General features: G+C 44.8%; 1 protein-coding gene across 1 annotated transcript in view; it reads right to left on the bottom strand.

Annotated features, from left to right (window-relative positions):
- The window catches only part of LOC106575479 (putative cationic amino acid transporter), an 18,842-nt gene extending 6,161 nt beyond the window's left edge, over positions 1 to 12,681 (bottom strand). The window contains exons 1-6 of the mRNA XM_014151993.3: positions 12,496 to 12,681; positions 6,548 to 6,880; positions 6,207 to 6,392; positions 5,876 to 6,112; positions 775 to 992; positions 376 to 522 (exon numbers count right to left, since the gene is read on the bottom strand). Coding sequence (XP_014007468.2) covers positions 376 to 522; positions 775 to 992; positions 5,876 to 6,112; positions 6,207 to 6,392; positions 6,548 to 6,662 — 903 coding nt within the window. The 5' untranslated portion in view covers positions 6,663 to 6,880; positions 12,496 to 12,681. The remainder of the gene's footprint in view (positions 1 to 375; positions 523 to 774; positions 993 to 5,875; positions 6,113 to 6,206; positions 6,393 to 6,547; positions 6,881 to 12,495) is intronic.
- Positions 12,682 to 13,344: the final 663 nt, after the last annotated feature.

Here is a 13,344-nt window from a genome sequence, read left to right as displayed (position 1 = left end):
ATATAGTCTATATCTTAAACCATAGAGTATATAGATAGTCTATATCTTAAACCATAGAGTATATAGTCTACATCTTAAACCATAGAGTATATAGATAGTCTATATCTGAAACCACATACATAGAGAGAGTCCAACCAACCAGAAATCATTCATTCCGACGAACTCTTGAGGGCAAATGATGTCATTTGCACCGAATAGGGCATGGACGTGTATGTGTGTGTGTCTATGTGTGTGTTTGTGTGTATGTATCTGTGTGTCCATGAGTGTGTCTATGTCTGTGTGTGTGTGTGTGTGTGTGTGTGTGTGTGTGTGTGTGTGTGTGTGTGTGTGTGTGTGTGTGTGTGTGTGTGCGTGCGTGCGTGCGTGCGTACTCACAGAGACGTATGCAGTAAGGCAGGTGATGAGGGAAACAGTAATAGCATAGGGTATAGAGGTGTTGGGACTCTTGGCTTCCTCTCCTGTAGTAGCAATGATGTCAAACCCTATGAAGGCATAGAAACATGTTGCTGCTCCCTGCATCACCTGGTATAAACACACACAGGAGAGACACAGAGGTTAAGGGCTGTGTTAAAACACAATCACTTTTGACATTATGATTTCACCAACAGTTGAGCTAGAGTTAGCCGCTAGTTAGCAATGTTGCTATCTAAACCTAGCAATTAAACTAGGAGAAGTTGACTAGTTGAATATCACAATGCATTGCATATCTGCATGCCTACCAATGTATCTGTGTAATAGCGTGTGCATATATATATGTCTGCTTGTGTTTCTCACCCCTGACCACCCGAAGGGTAGGAACCTTCCATCGTCCCAGTTGTGTCCGTTGACGAAGAAGAGTCCGGCCACCATCATGAAGACCCACACCATCAGGTTGATCACATTCAACACATTATTAAACCCTACTGAGTTCTTCACCCCCAGGGCCACGATCACTGTCACAATCACTGCTATCAGCAGGGCCAGGAGGTCTGGGTACGACTGCTCTCCTTTACCTAGAGGGGGAGCGGAGGGAGGGGAGGAGGGAAAGAGTGAGGGGGAGCAGAGGGGAGAGGAGAGGAGGAGGGAGGGAGAGAGCGAGTTGGAGCAGAGGGGAGAGCGAGGGAGAGAGGGATGGGGACAGGGAGGGAGGGGGAGCAGAGAGCGAGGGAGAGAGGGATCGTGAGGAGTAGTGAGGGAGGGGAGAAGGGAGGAGAGGAGGGAGGGAGAGTTAAATACACACCACACCGAGAGGTAAACATAAATGTTTTATTTAACCTTTATTTAACCAGGAAAAGCCCATTGAGACCCAGAGTCTCTTTCAAGGGAGACCTGGCCAAGAAGGCAGCAACAATCAATACAATACAGAATTAAAACATACAACAATACAATACAATTCAACAACATGATCCAGCCTAAAATAAGCATTTTACACTCCTCTGTAACAGTCTCCCATAAAGAAAATGTATTCATTCAGTGGCACTAACATATCTAGATGAAGCGTGGATTGTAGACTATTCCGTGCCTCTGGTGCACAAGACGAGAAGGCAGTCTTGCCTGTTAAATAAAGGTGAAATAAATAAATAAAAATAAATACTGTAAATGTCCTGGGGAATTTAAGTAGCAACCACCTCGCAGACCAGGTATGGTAACTGCTGGTGGTGAAGGAGACCAGAATAAAAGGGCTTTGTAGATGAACACATACAAATGTAGCTTTCTGCGCATATAACCAACCTACCATTTGGTACAAGGTGCAATGGTGGGTGAGTGACTTGGCATTTGTAATAAAGAGGCTGCATGCATATATAACAAGTCACCATAATCAATTACAGAGAGAAAAGTGGCCTGAACAAGCTTCTTTCTAGCCATAAGTGGGAAGCAAGCCTTATTACCAAAATAAAAACCCAATTTCAATTTAAGCTTCCTCACAAGATTATCCATATGAACTTTAAAGGACAACTTGTCATCCAACCATATACCTAAGTATTTGTAGGATGGCACTTTTTCAATGGATAAGCCACCAGATGTGGCAATGCTCACCTTCTCTGGCCGAGCTTCTCTGGAGCTCTTCAACAGCGTGAACCAGAGAAGGAGCACATTCATATATGTATCATCTGCATGAAGATACAACTTTGCTGGTTGCATTCCATTTCCCAAATCATTACAACAAATTGAGAACAACACAGGAGCTAAAATGGAACCCTGGGGCACACCTCGATGAATCTCAAGAAAGCTAGACTTGTGACTGTCAGTATAGACATATTGTGTTCTACCAGAAAGATAGTTCTTAAACCAATTTACTGCCCCTTCACTGAGACCAATGTTACTGCTAGCAACAATTACTGGTCAACTGAATCAAAAGCCTTTGATAAATCAACAAACAGAGCAGCACAATGCTGCATTTTATCAAGTGCATTTACGAGGTAATTTGCCACTTCTAAAGCTGCAGTTGTGGTGCTGTGCCCCATTCTAAAGCCAGACTGAACCCCGCTTAGGACTGTTGCGGTGACCATATTACCGCCACACAGGTGGTCACGAGTCATGAAGGCAGTCAAATTCCACAAGACCGTTTAGTCACGGTAATTAGGCTTCTCCAAGCTCTGATGTTGCTGATGGTCATTAGTAGCCTACCAAACTTGCTAACTGCCTGGTGCTCAGCACTCTATTGTCCCTGTAATCACTCTGACATTAATGCAAATGTGTTCGAAAATCAAATCAAACACTTCATGAGAACCCATGAGCTCATGTTGAGCAACGTTTCTATAGGGTATGCAAATGCTGGAGAAAATAGAGTGATGGCCTCTATTAAAAAGAGGAGGATCCCATCAGCTTTCTATAGGCTAGACCTACTATATTTATTTCTCAACTTTCCTAATATTAAGCACATTGCTTCTCTTTACAACAGGAGTATAGCCTACCTGGCTGGCATGAAAATAAACCATGGGGAAAGTGTCCTCCATTCGCTATATAACTGCATAGATTACATATTTTTTCCCATTGCCCCTTTTTCGATACAGGTGCATGATAATGGTCCATTCTAAAGCAAAACAAATTTCACACATATATTAAAGACAATATTAAATCAAGAATAGAGTGATGGGTGACAATATTAGCCTGTCACTTGTGAATTATATTTTATCACTTGTGAATGATGCCCAATATAAGAAACAACACCTTTTTTTTAGACTTGTTCGAATCATAGTCGCACACCTCATGTAGCCTAGCCAATAAGCCTATATGCTTTAATAAGGTTTGTATCACAACTAAAGTGGCCAAATAACTTCTTAACATTAAGCACATTAATGTGCTTTACAATGGGTGTAGAGCCTAACTGGCATATATAAGCAGCGTGTGAGTTTCAAGTTTGGGGAAGATAATTTTCTCCATAAAAATGCACCTTTATAATAAAAGCATTACATGCATAATTGCATTTGCGGTCACATTTGATAATGGTGTTTTCCACTAATGGAACATTTGCGCTTATAGCCTACTACCATGTGCGCATTGCTGCGCTTATAATGTGAAGAAATAGCCAAGTAGTTTATCAACATTTTAAACGTTCTGATCTGTTAGGTCAGCCACATTCCATAAAAAAGTTTTTTTGATACTAGTGTTTGTATTAATTTGGGATCTATCGCATCCCACAACGGTCCCAGACTGTTTGGAATATTTATTTCTCGCACAGAAGAGAGTAGGTCGATTTGTGGTCTATGGGGGATAGTTGATTGTCATAGGCTAGTGCTTTTGCTGTTCGTTAGGCCTACTCATCTTGTTGGCTGACGAAAAGTAAATGCGGACAGTTCATCCAATATCTTCAATATTGTCACGCCCTGACCTGAGAGAGCCTTTTTATGTCTCTATTTAGGTTTGGTCAGGGTGTGATTTGGTTGGGCATTCTATGTCCCTTTTTCTATGTGTTTGCATTTCTTTGTTTTGGCCGGGTGTGGTTCTCAATCAGGGACAGCTGTCTATCGTTGTCTCTGATTGGGAGCCATACTTAGGCAGCCTGTTTTTCCATTGGGGTTTGTGGGTAGTTATTTTCCTTTTTAGTTCTTGATAACCTGACAGAACTGTTGCTAGTCGTTTTTTGTTTATTTTGTAAAGTGTTCATTCTTTCTATTAAAAGTCAAGATGAATACATTCTCCGCTGCACCTTGGTCCCATCCTTTCAACGGCTGTTACAAATATGCACCTCAGAATTGGATAAGGACGCGCACAGTTGCGTCCCTGATGTGTCTGTCTTAACTTGTAGCCTGTGAGAAATACCCAATCATGTGATGGAGAGCCATGTGAGTGAGAGATGCTTCGGATTGCGCAGCACACTCAGGGAGAAGGGCACAACGCAGCACTCCAGGCCGCAAAAGCCATGGATTTTTTAGGGTGCATTACAGCCACAAAGGGGAGGCCGTCGTGAAATTCAAGGTATTATTAAGTGCTCATCAAATTCTGAATGAGAGACTATTGGAGTGTGTACAGCCTACACAAAAAACAAAGCAGAGCTCATGCCTTTCAAGCGACTTTTCTCAAATCGTCATTAGAGTCTCATCATGCAGCCTTACAATGTATTAAAAATCAGAACATACAGGCCAACATTTATATCACAACTAAAGGTACATAAATAACTCTAAATTAAGCATATAGGAGTACCTATTCCTTTGTTAACCGCTCAACACAGAATAGCTGCATATGCGCACTCCCTCAAATTGTTTGGGAGTTTAGAGATAGAACGATAGTTATTAGCATCTGAGGGATCTCCACCCTTTAGCAGTGGGAGGACATGAGATGATTTCCAAATGGAGGGAATGGAATTGGTCAAGAAACTCAAGTTGAAAATGTGAGCCACAGGTTCAGTAATAATACCAGCTGCTATCTTTAAGAGGTAGGGATCCAGGTTGTCTGGACCTGCAGACTTTTTAGTGTCTATTGCCTTTAGTGCTTTACAGACCTCAGCATAAGAAACAGGCTCAAAGTTAAAATAGTTCACACGAGGGCTTATATAATAGTTTACTGTAACAGAGCTTAAATTAGATGCCTGGGCCCCAACATTATCAAAAACTGAACCAGCAGAAAACACATGAACACACACTGTCAACAGTCATGCACCGTGCCAACAGTGTGTGTGTGTGTGTGTGTGTGTGTGTGTGTGTGTGTGTGTGTGTGTGTGTGTGTGTGCGCGCATGTCTGTGAGCAGAGGGAATGGACGGCAAGCTAGATGGCCAGCTGTTGTAAAGTTCCCATTTCCTTTTCCTGTTAGATAGATTTTGTCTCCCTCTGTCTGTTTCCACAGTTCCTAGACTGTCACACAACTGTCACAAAACCCTCGCTACAATCCACAAAGAGGAAAACTATCAAAACCCTGTAGCATAACCCTCGCTACAATCCACAAACAGAAAAGTAGTGATCATCTGTTATGTTGAGGAATGAGCTTTCACTGTCTGTTTCTATACTGCTAGCCACTCTAGACATCAGGCTCACATTCAGGAAGGTGAAACCTACTGACTTGTATTACTACTCTGCCTGTCAGAAAGGCATGGCTGTTCATCACACTATATTTCTACACTGGACACAGCCAAGGTCTCAGGGAAGATTATGTCACAGCTCCTGGTAACACATTTGACATTTTATTCATTTTGCAGACACTCTTATCCAGAGCAACTTACAGTAGTGAATGCATAAATTTCATAAATTTCATTTCATGCATTTATTTTTGTACTGGCCCCCCGTGGGAATCGATCCCACAACCCTGGCGTTGCACACACCATGCTGGCGTTGCAAACACCATGCTCTACCAACTGAGCCACACACACCCACACAAATATACAGCACACACCCTCCTCCCTTCTCTACCCCCTCCCTCCCCCCTCCCCTCTCCTCCTCTCCCCCCTCCCTCCAGACTCACCCAGGCCGTTGAGTGTTCCGATGTGCGTAGTCATAAACGTGGAGATGCTTTTATTGGCTAGTGAGTCCGCCATGCTGCTGAGAGCCGACGCCCCCGCGGCTGTACCAATCAGGTACTCTAGGATCAGGTTCCAGCCAATGAAAAAGGCCACACACTCCCCCACTGTCACGTAGCTGTAGGTGTAGGCTGAGCCTGTTGTCTTGGGAACGCGAACCCCAAATTCAGCATAACACACTCCTGAAGGGGAGACACACAAATATCATGTAGCTGTGTGTGTGTGTGTGTGTGTGTGTGTGTGTGTGTGTGTGTGTGTGTGTGTGTGTGTCATTACCTGACAGTATAGAGGCGACAGCAGCGATGATGAAGGAAACGATGACGCCAGGTCCAGCCATCTCCTTAGCAACCAGCCCAGAGACCACGTACATCCCCGTGCCAACGCAGCTGCCCACCCCTAGTGACACCAGGTCTACCGTGGACAACACCCTCGCTAGTTTGGTGCCATGGCTGCTGGCACCACCTGTACACACACACTTACATTAGCATACAAACACACACCTTAACATAAAACACACACACATATCCACACATATACCCCCACCCACACACACACACATACACACACATTCCCACCTTCATTCACACCCCTAGATACACCCCCCTGTAAACACCTACCTGTCCCAGAGTCCAACATGCTCTCGACCGGTTTGGTCCTGAGGACTCTGGAGGTGAAGGAGTGCCATCCTGCCCGCCACTGGACACGCTGCAGCTTACCACGCAGACCTGACATATTGAGGTCACAGATCAGGGGTTAGAGGTCAAGGGTCAAGAGAGGGCTTCAGCTTTTTTCTCTATTTTCGAAAATAACGTTTATCCTTATGAAGACGGGTGGAGTGGGAGAGAGGATGGGAGGAAGAAAAGTGTCTTCTCTCTGGTAGTCAGGTGAGGAGGGTGTCAGCAGTTCCTCATGGTGATATAGAAGTGTTGTCTGTTGTCTCAGGTGTCCATCTGTAACAGAAAAGCCCATGTTTTTACACATACAGTACAATACAGCTGACAACATATGACACCATGTCTGTGTCTTGTCCACAGCTGTTTGACAGTTACAGTCACATTGGGAAAGATATGACTGGTTATCCATCCTTTACTGTAAACACACGCACGCACGCACGCACGCACGCACGCACGCACGCACGCACGCACGCACGCACGCACGCACGCACACACACACACACACACACACACACACACACACACACACACACACACACACACACACACACACACACACACACACACACACACACACACACACACACACACACACTCAGCGAGGTGTGTGTTCCAGAATGAGTTTCTACCTGAAAACAGAGAACTAATTATCAGCTGGTCCTTGTAGACCTGATATTATAGCAACCATCTCATTACACCCCGCCATAGATGACAGTTCATATCCGTCTGTATGTGTTTGTGTGTGTGCATGCGTGCGTGTGTTCCAGATGACTGTGTTGTGTTGTAACTTCCTGAGTCATCATCACTTCCTGATTAGATCTGACCTGAGATGAACTCAGAGCTGATGGACTGTAAGGACTCAACTCCTCCACTCCCCCCAATCTGACAGAACACATTGTTCTGTTACAGACCCACACAAGCAGACACAATATAATTACACCCATAGACAAATAATTACAGGGTTGTGCGTCCCAAATGGCACCCTATTCCCGATATAGTGCACTACTTTAGTCCAGAGTACCGGTCAAAAGTAGAGCCCTATAAAGGGAATAGGGCTCTATTTGAGACACAGTCATAGATTCAACCTTCAATCAACGAATCCCCTGTCCTCCGCCCAGTCAGTCAACGACTGCACTCATAGAAGATGATTGAATAAAACCATTTGGTCTAAAGTGAACAAGAGTTAATACACAGTATGTGTGACCCAGGTAGGAAAATAACCTGCTCTGATTACTACTATTACTGCCAAGCTCTTTCCCTCTTTCAATGAGCTTTCTTTCTTTCTCTCTGTTTCTTTCTCTATTATTCCCCCTCTGTCTGCACTCATGAAGAGAGGGAGAAATCATTTATGTAATGTGGGCCAACGCACCTCTCAATCATCGAGCACTACTTAATCATCACACGCACGTTCACACACACACACACACACACACACACACACACACACACACACACACACACACACACACACACACACACACACACACACACACACACACACACACACACACACACACACACACACACACACACACACACACACACACACACACACACACACGCCTCTCAGCCATCAACCACTTACACGAGGCCTGCAATTACCCAACTGTTTAACCACAGTGGTTGTAAGTGTGTGTGTGTGTGTGTGTGTGTGTGTGTGTGTGTGTGTGTGTGTGTGTGTGTGTGCGTTTCGGTTTAACCACAAAGCAAGGCACAATACTGGAGAGTGGTGGGCATGGCAGCTATTGTCCCTGCAGAGTGTGGATAATAGGACATAAAGGATAAGAAAGTAGGGATGATGATGGAGGGATGAGCAGCAGACTGATAAAACAGCTCATCTGTTCCCATCAGACACAGTATTGATCTCAAACACAATGCAATAGGATCTGTTCTCCCTAACTAGAAGAACAGGAGTAAACAGCCCATTACAAAGTCCAGCCGTCCTCTGTCTGTCGATCGGTCTGTCTGTCATCTGGTTTCCTAGTCATCCTCCATAATAATAAATGATTGTTATTCAATCAGCCAATCAATGAGCATGATTCGTTGATGTAAGAGAGTGGTTAGCTGCGTGTTCCAGCCAACATTCTGTCTGACTGACAGAACGTACATCCTGATTCAGCTTCTGGAACTCAGTACCTTAATAAAGCTACGAGCTTCATTCAGTCCAATCTGGCAACCGATTCAGTCCAATTGGGTAACCGATTCAGTCCAATCTGGCAACTGGCAATGTTCTGATATGGCCACCACTGGACTTCTGAGTAGGTCAGAGTCAGAGAGAGGGTATGTCATCGTTGAGTATAGGACCTGACTCAGGAGAAAGGTTCTCTCTCTCTTCCTTTCTTTCAGTCTCTCTCTCTTTCTCTCTCCAGTGCTGAGTTCAAGAGTGTAGTGAGAGTGGGAAAGACAGCTGGAATGCAGCCCTCCATCTCCCTCTCTTCTGTCTCTCCTCCCCCCCCCCCCTCTCCTCTCTCTCTCGCCGTCCCTCTATATCCGTGTTCCTTTGGATGACCTTGTATCTGATAACCATGGTAACCATATTGCCAAACTGTGACACATATCTAAAAGGATTGGAAACCACACCAATCCGCTGTACACATCCCTAGGGCCCAGAGTTTACCCCGACCACGTGGCCCGATCTGGTAAAACTCCAGTCTTCCTCTCCTCTCCCCAGTAGAAAGGATGAGACAAAAGAAGAGGAGGAGAGGAGAGTAATTCTATTAAACTACAGTTCTAGTCTGCCTATTCATTTCCTTTCGTTACACATGCAGTAAGATCACAGAGAAAACAGTATAATGGGAACAAACACCCCCCCCTCTCGCCCCCTCCCTCTCGCTCTCTATCTCTCTATATATTTACATGTTCCTGTCGTCTGGTAGGGGGTGGGCTGCTGATGACGGAGATGCAGATGGCTCTGTGATGGTGTGTGTGTGGAGGTGATTGTATTAGCTTTTATGCACAGACAGGCTCTGTGACGTCAGTGAGGCTCCCATTCACAAACCAAATCAGGTTGTGTGTGTTCTTGTGAGAGGGTGAGTGACACATGCAATAGAACAACGTTTATGAGATCATCTACGCACACACACACACACACACACACACACACACACACACACACACACACACATGCACACACACGCACACACACACACACACACACACACACACACACACACACACACACACACACACACACACACACACACACACACACACACACACACACCTGTTGACAGAATGATTGATCTAAATCCATTACAGACAAGCTTATAGGGAGCAGTCGATGTTACTCCCCGTGACATCTAGCCATGACAGGAGGTGAATTATTCAACTGGTATCCCCATCAGGGTTAAACACATCTTGGGATCTTCCTTGGCATGACGGGAATGTAGCCAAACTATTACAACATAACGGACATGACTATTATCAAGACTTCATCAACACCATATTTCAGCAATAAGGCCCGAGGGGGGGTGCTATATGGCCAGTATACCACGGCTAAGTGCTGTTCTTAGGCACAACGCAACTCAGAGTGTCTGGATACAGCCCTTAGCCGTGGTATATTGGCCATATACCACAAATCCCTGAGGTGCCTTATTGCTATTACAAACTGATTACCAACGTAATTAGAACAGTAAAAATACATGTTTTGTCATATCCGTGGTACGGTCTGATATACCACAGATGTCAGCCAATCAGCATTCAGTGCTTGAACCACCCAGTTTCTCATTCCTGTTAATGACTGCTGCTTTCAGCACCACGGCCAGCACCACACAGATGAAAGGGAAAGAGGGACAGAGGGAGATGTAAAGGAGTGAGAGAGCAGAGACACGAGGGAGTGGGTGAGGAAGAGAGGAAGAGGAAGAAAAGGAACATGGGGAGGAATGGGTGATGGAGAGAGAGAGAGAGAGAGAGAGAGAGAGAGAGAGGGAGGGAGAGAAAGAGAGAACTCTCATGACATGTCATTAGAGATTAGCTTGTTCTCAGGCTCCAGGCTTTCTGACACACAGACCTGTCTCAACATCTCAGTGTGTGCATGTGTGTGTGTGTTTAAACCTCAGCCCTAAATAATTGAAATCAATGTTTCCAGCTTTTGGCTTCTCAGACAGAGAGAGAGAGAGAGAGGAATGTGTGTGAAGGCTCTGATGACAATACTGCAGTTACCGAGCTCTCTTTGATCCCTCTCTCTTTCTCTCTCTACCATCTATTTCATGCTCAAACCCAGAGATGGAAAGTCACAACACAATAATATACAGTAACCACCCTACCCTAACAAACCGTATCCTACCCTAACTAACCTTATCCTACCCTAACCAACCTTATCCTACCCTAACAAACCTTATCCTACCCTAACTACTTTTCCTACCCTAACTACCTCATCCTACCCTAACAACCTTATCCTACCCAAACGAACCTTATCCTACCCCAACAACCGTATCCTACCCTAACAACCTTATCCTACCCTAACAACCTTATCGTACCCTGACACCCTATTCTACCCTAACTACCCCATCCTACCCTAACAACCTTATTCTACTCTAACGCCTTATCCTACCCTAACGCCTTATCCTACACTAACAACCGTATCCTACCCTAACAACCTTATCCTACCCTAACAACCTTATCCTATCCTACCCTTACAAACCTTATCATACACTACCCTAACAAACCTTATCCTACCCTAATGACCCTTATCCTACCCTAACCACCTTATCCTATCCAACCCTAACCAACCTTATCATACACTACCCTAACAAACCCTATCCTACCCTAACTACTTTTCCTACCCTAACAACCTTATCCTACCCTAACAACCTCATCATACCCTAACAACCTTATCCTACCCGAACACCTTATCCTACCCTAACACCCTTATCCTACCCTGACACCCTATTCTACCCTAACTACCTTATCCTACCCTAACAACCTTATCCTACCCTAACGCCTTATCCTACCCTAACACCTTATCCTACACTAACAACCGTATCCTACCCTGACAACCTTATCCTACCCTAACAACCTTATCCTATCCTACCCTTACGAACCTTATCATACACTACCCTAACAAACCTTATCCTACCCTAATGACCCTATCCTACCCTAACTAACCCTATCCTACCCTAATTAACCGATCCTACCCTGCCCGATCCTACCCTAACAAACCCTATCCTATGCTATACTAAACGAGTTGTACCTCCCAACAAATCTGCTCCCAAGAGTTTCCCCAACAGCACAAGTTCAGATGTCGCCCCCCCTCAACACGCACGCTATCATCTATAGAAAAAGACAGACTGATTCTTGCAGAGGATAGGCGTGCACATGGGCGTGCACCCTACTCACGCAGACATGAAGCTATAAACCGGATGATAAGCATCCATTTCGTACGGTCTCTCTCTCTCTCTCTCTCTCTCTCTCACACACACACACACACACACACACACACACACAGCAGAGGGTAGCCTTATATCTATCTAGAGGTCCTTCTATGATCAAATAGCGATCAGATGAGATGTAGCCTACTACGTGATGATATCAGGCAGATCTCAACATTTACTCTAGCTGTTGATAAACAAATACCTTTATGTCGGGTAATGTAATAACGAACTCGTATCTCCCTCTCCAGTCTCTCTCTGCTGGTGTCTACTGCAGCTGCAACGGGGATGCGAGTTCCCACCCCGAACACATACACATGCACACGCACACGCACGCCGAGCAGGTGTGACTCAAGAAGGAAACATTTTATCATCAAACAACAACGCGATCCACTGCAGGACACACACACACCGCGGGTCGAATACGCCATTTTCACACACACATAAACAATGACGACACAGACAGAGAAAGTGAGAGTGGGACAGAGATGGAGAGAAAGGATGAGAAACAAATTCACTTACATATTCTACCGTGACCCTGACAGATTAGAGGATGCTCGCTCTCCCCCGGAAAGGCTCGAGCTCCATGTCGGTTGCTGCTGCAGTCTCTCTCTCTCTCTCTTCTTCTCCCTCTTCAGCAGCAGCAGCATCTCGCGCATCACCAGGAGGCGGTGGGAGGCAAGAGCCTTTTAAATCATTCAGAAGCCTGCTTACACCACGTGACAAGTAATCTATTATTTTGTTTTACACCCCTCCCCCTCCCGCAGCCGAATGGCACTTCGTGGCGTCACTTTCGTCCTCTGAGGCGGGTCCCGGTTCCTCCGCCCGTCCCGTTCAATAGCATATAAACGGATAGGCATAGGCTAGCTATATCATTTCTAAGAGCTCTTGTTTAGGCTTCCCTAGATACCGTTAACCGAATTGATATTATCCTATTGTAGGCCTATGTAGCCTGCTATGCTGTAAACTATTTTACAATTCAATAGGTAGGGCTACTGAATTGTGTCAAGTATTTTTTGATACACTAAAAGCTCCATTGTTAGATTGTTTTAACTAGTCCTCTAGAAACGGTAGTCTGTCAGGTACTCAGCAGGAAGGTCTGATTTCTCTATTATTAAAACCAGCCCCAGATGGCAAATATAATAACCCAGTCTATCTAAAAAACTGGAAGACCCTTACACTTCAATGTTGTGATGCAAAAATACTAGCAAAATGCATAGCACTCAAAATTAAAAGGGTTATACCAGGTATTGTTCATCCTGATCAGACAGGTTTTTTACATGGACGATACATTGGAGATAATATACGACAACTACTAGAAATAATAGAACATCATGGAACATATAAGAAGACAGGAATTATATTTATAGC

The sequence above is a fragment of the Salmo salar genome, chromosome 17 (genome assembly GCF_965601325.2).
Source record: "Salmo salar chromosome 17, fSalSal1, whole genome shotgun sequence".
In the NCBI taxonomy this organism is placed as follows: domain Eukaryota; kingdom Metazoa; phylum Chordata; class Actinopteri; order Salmoniformes; family Salmonidae; genus Salmo; species Salmo salar.
The sequence above is the reverse complement of the archived record's forward strand: the minus strand, read 5'-3'. Positions and strand labels throughout refer to the sequence as shown.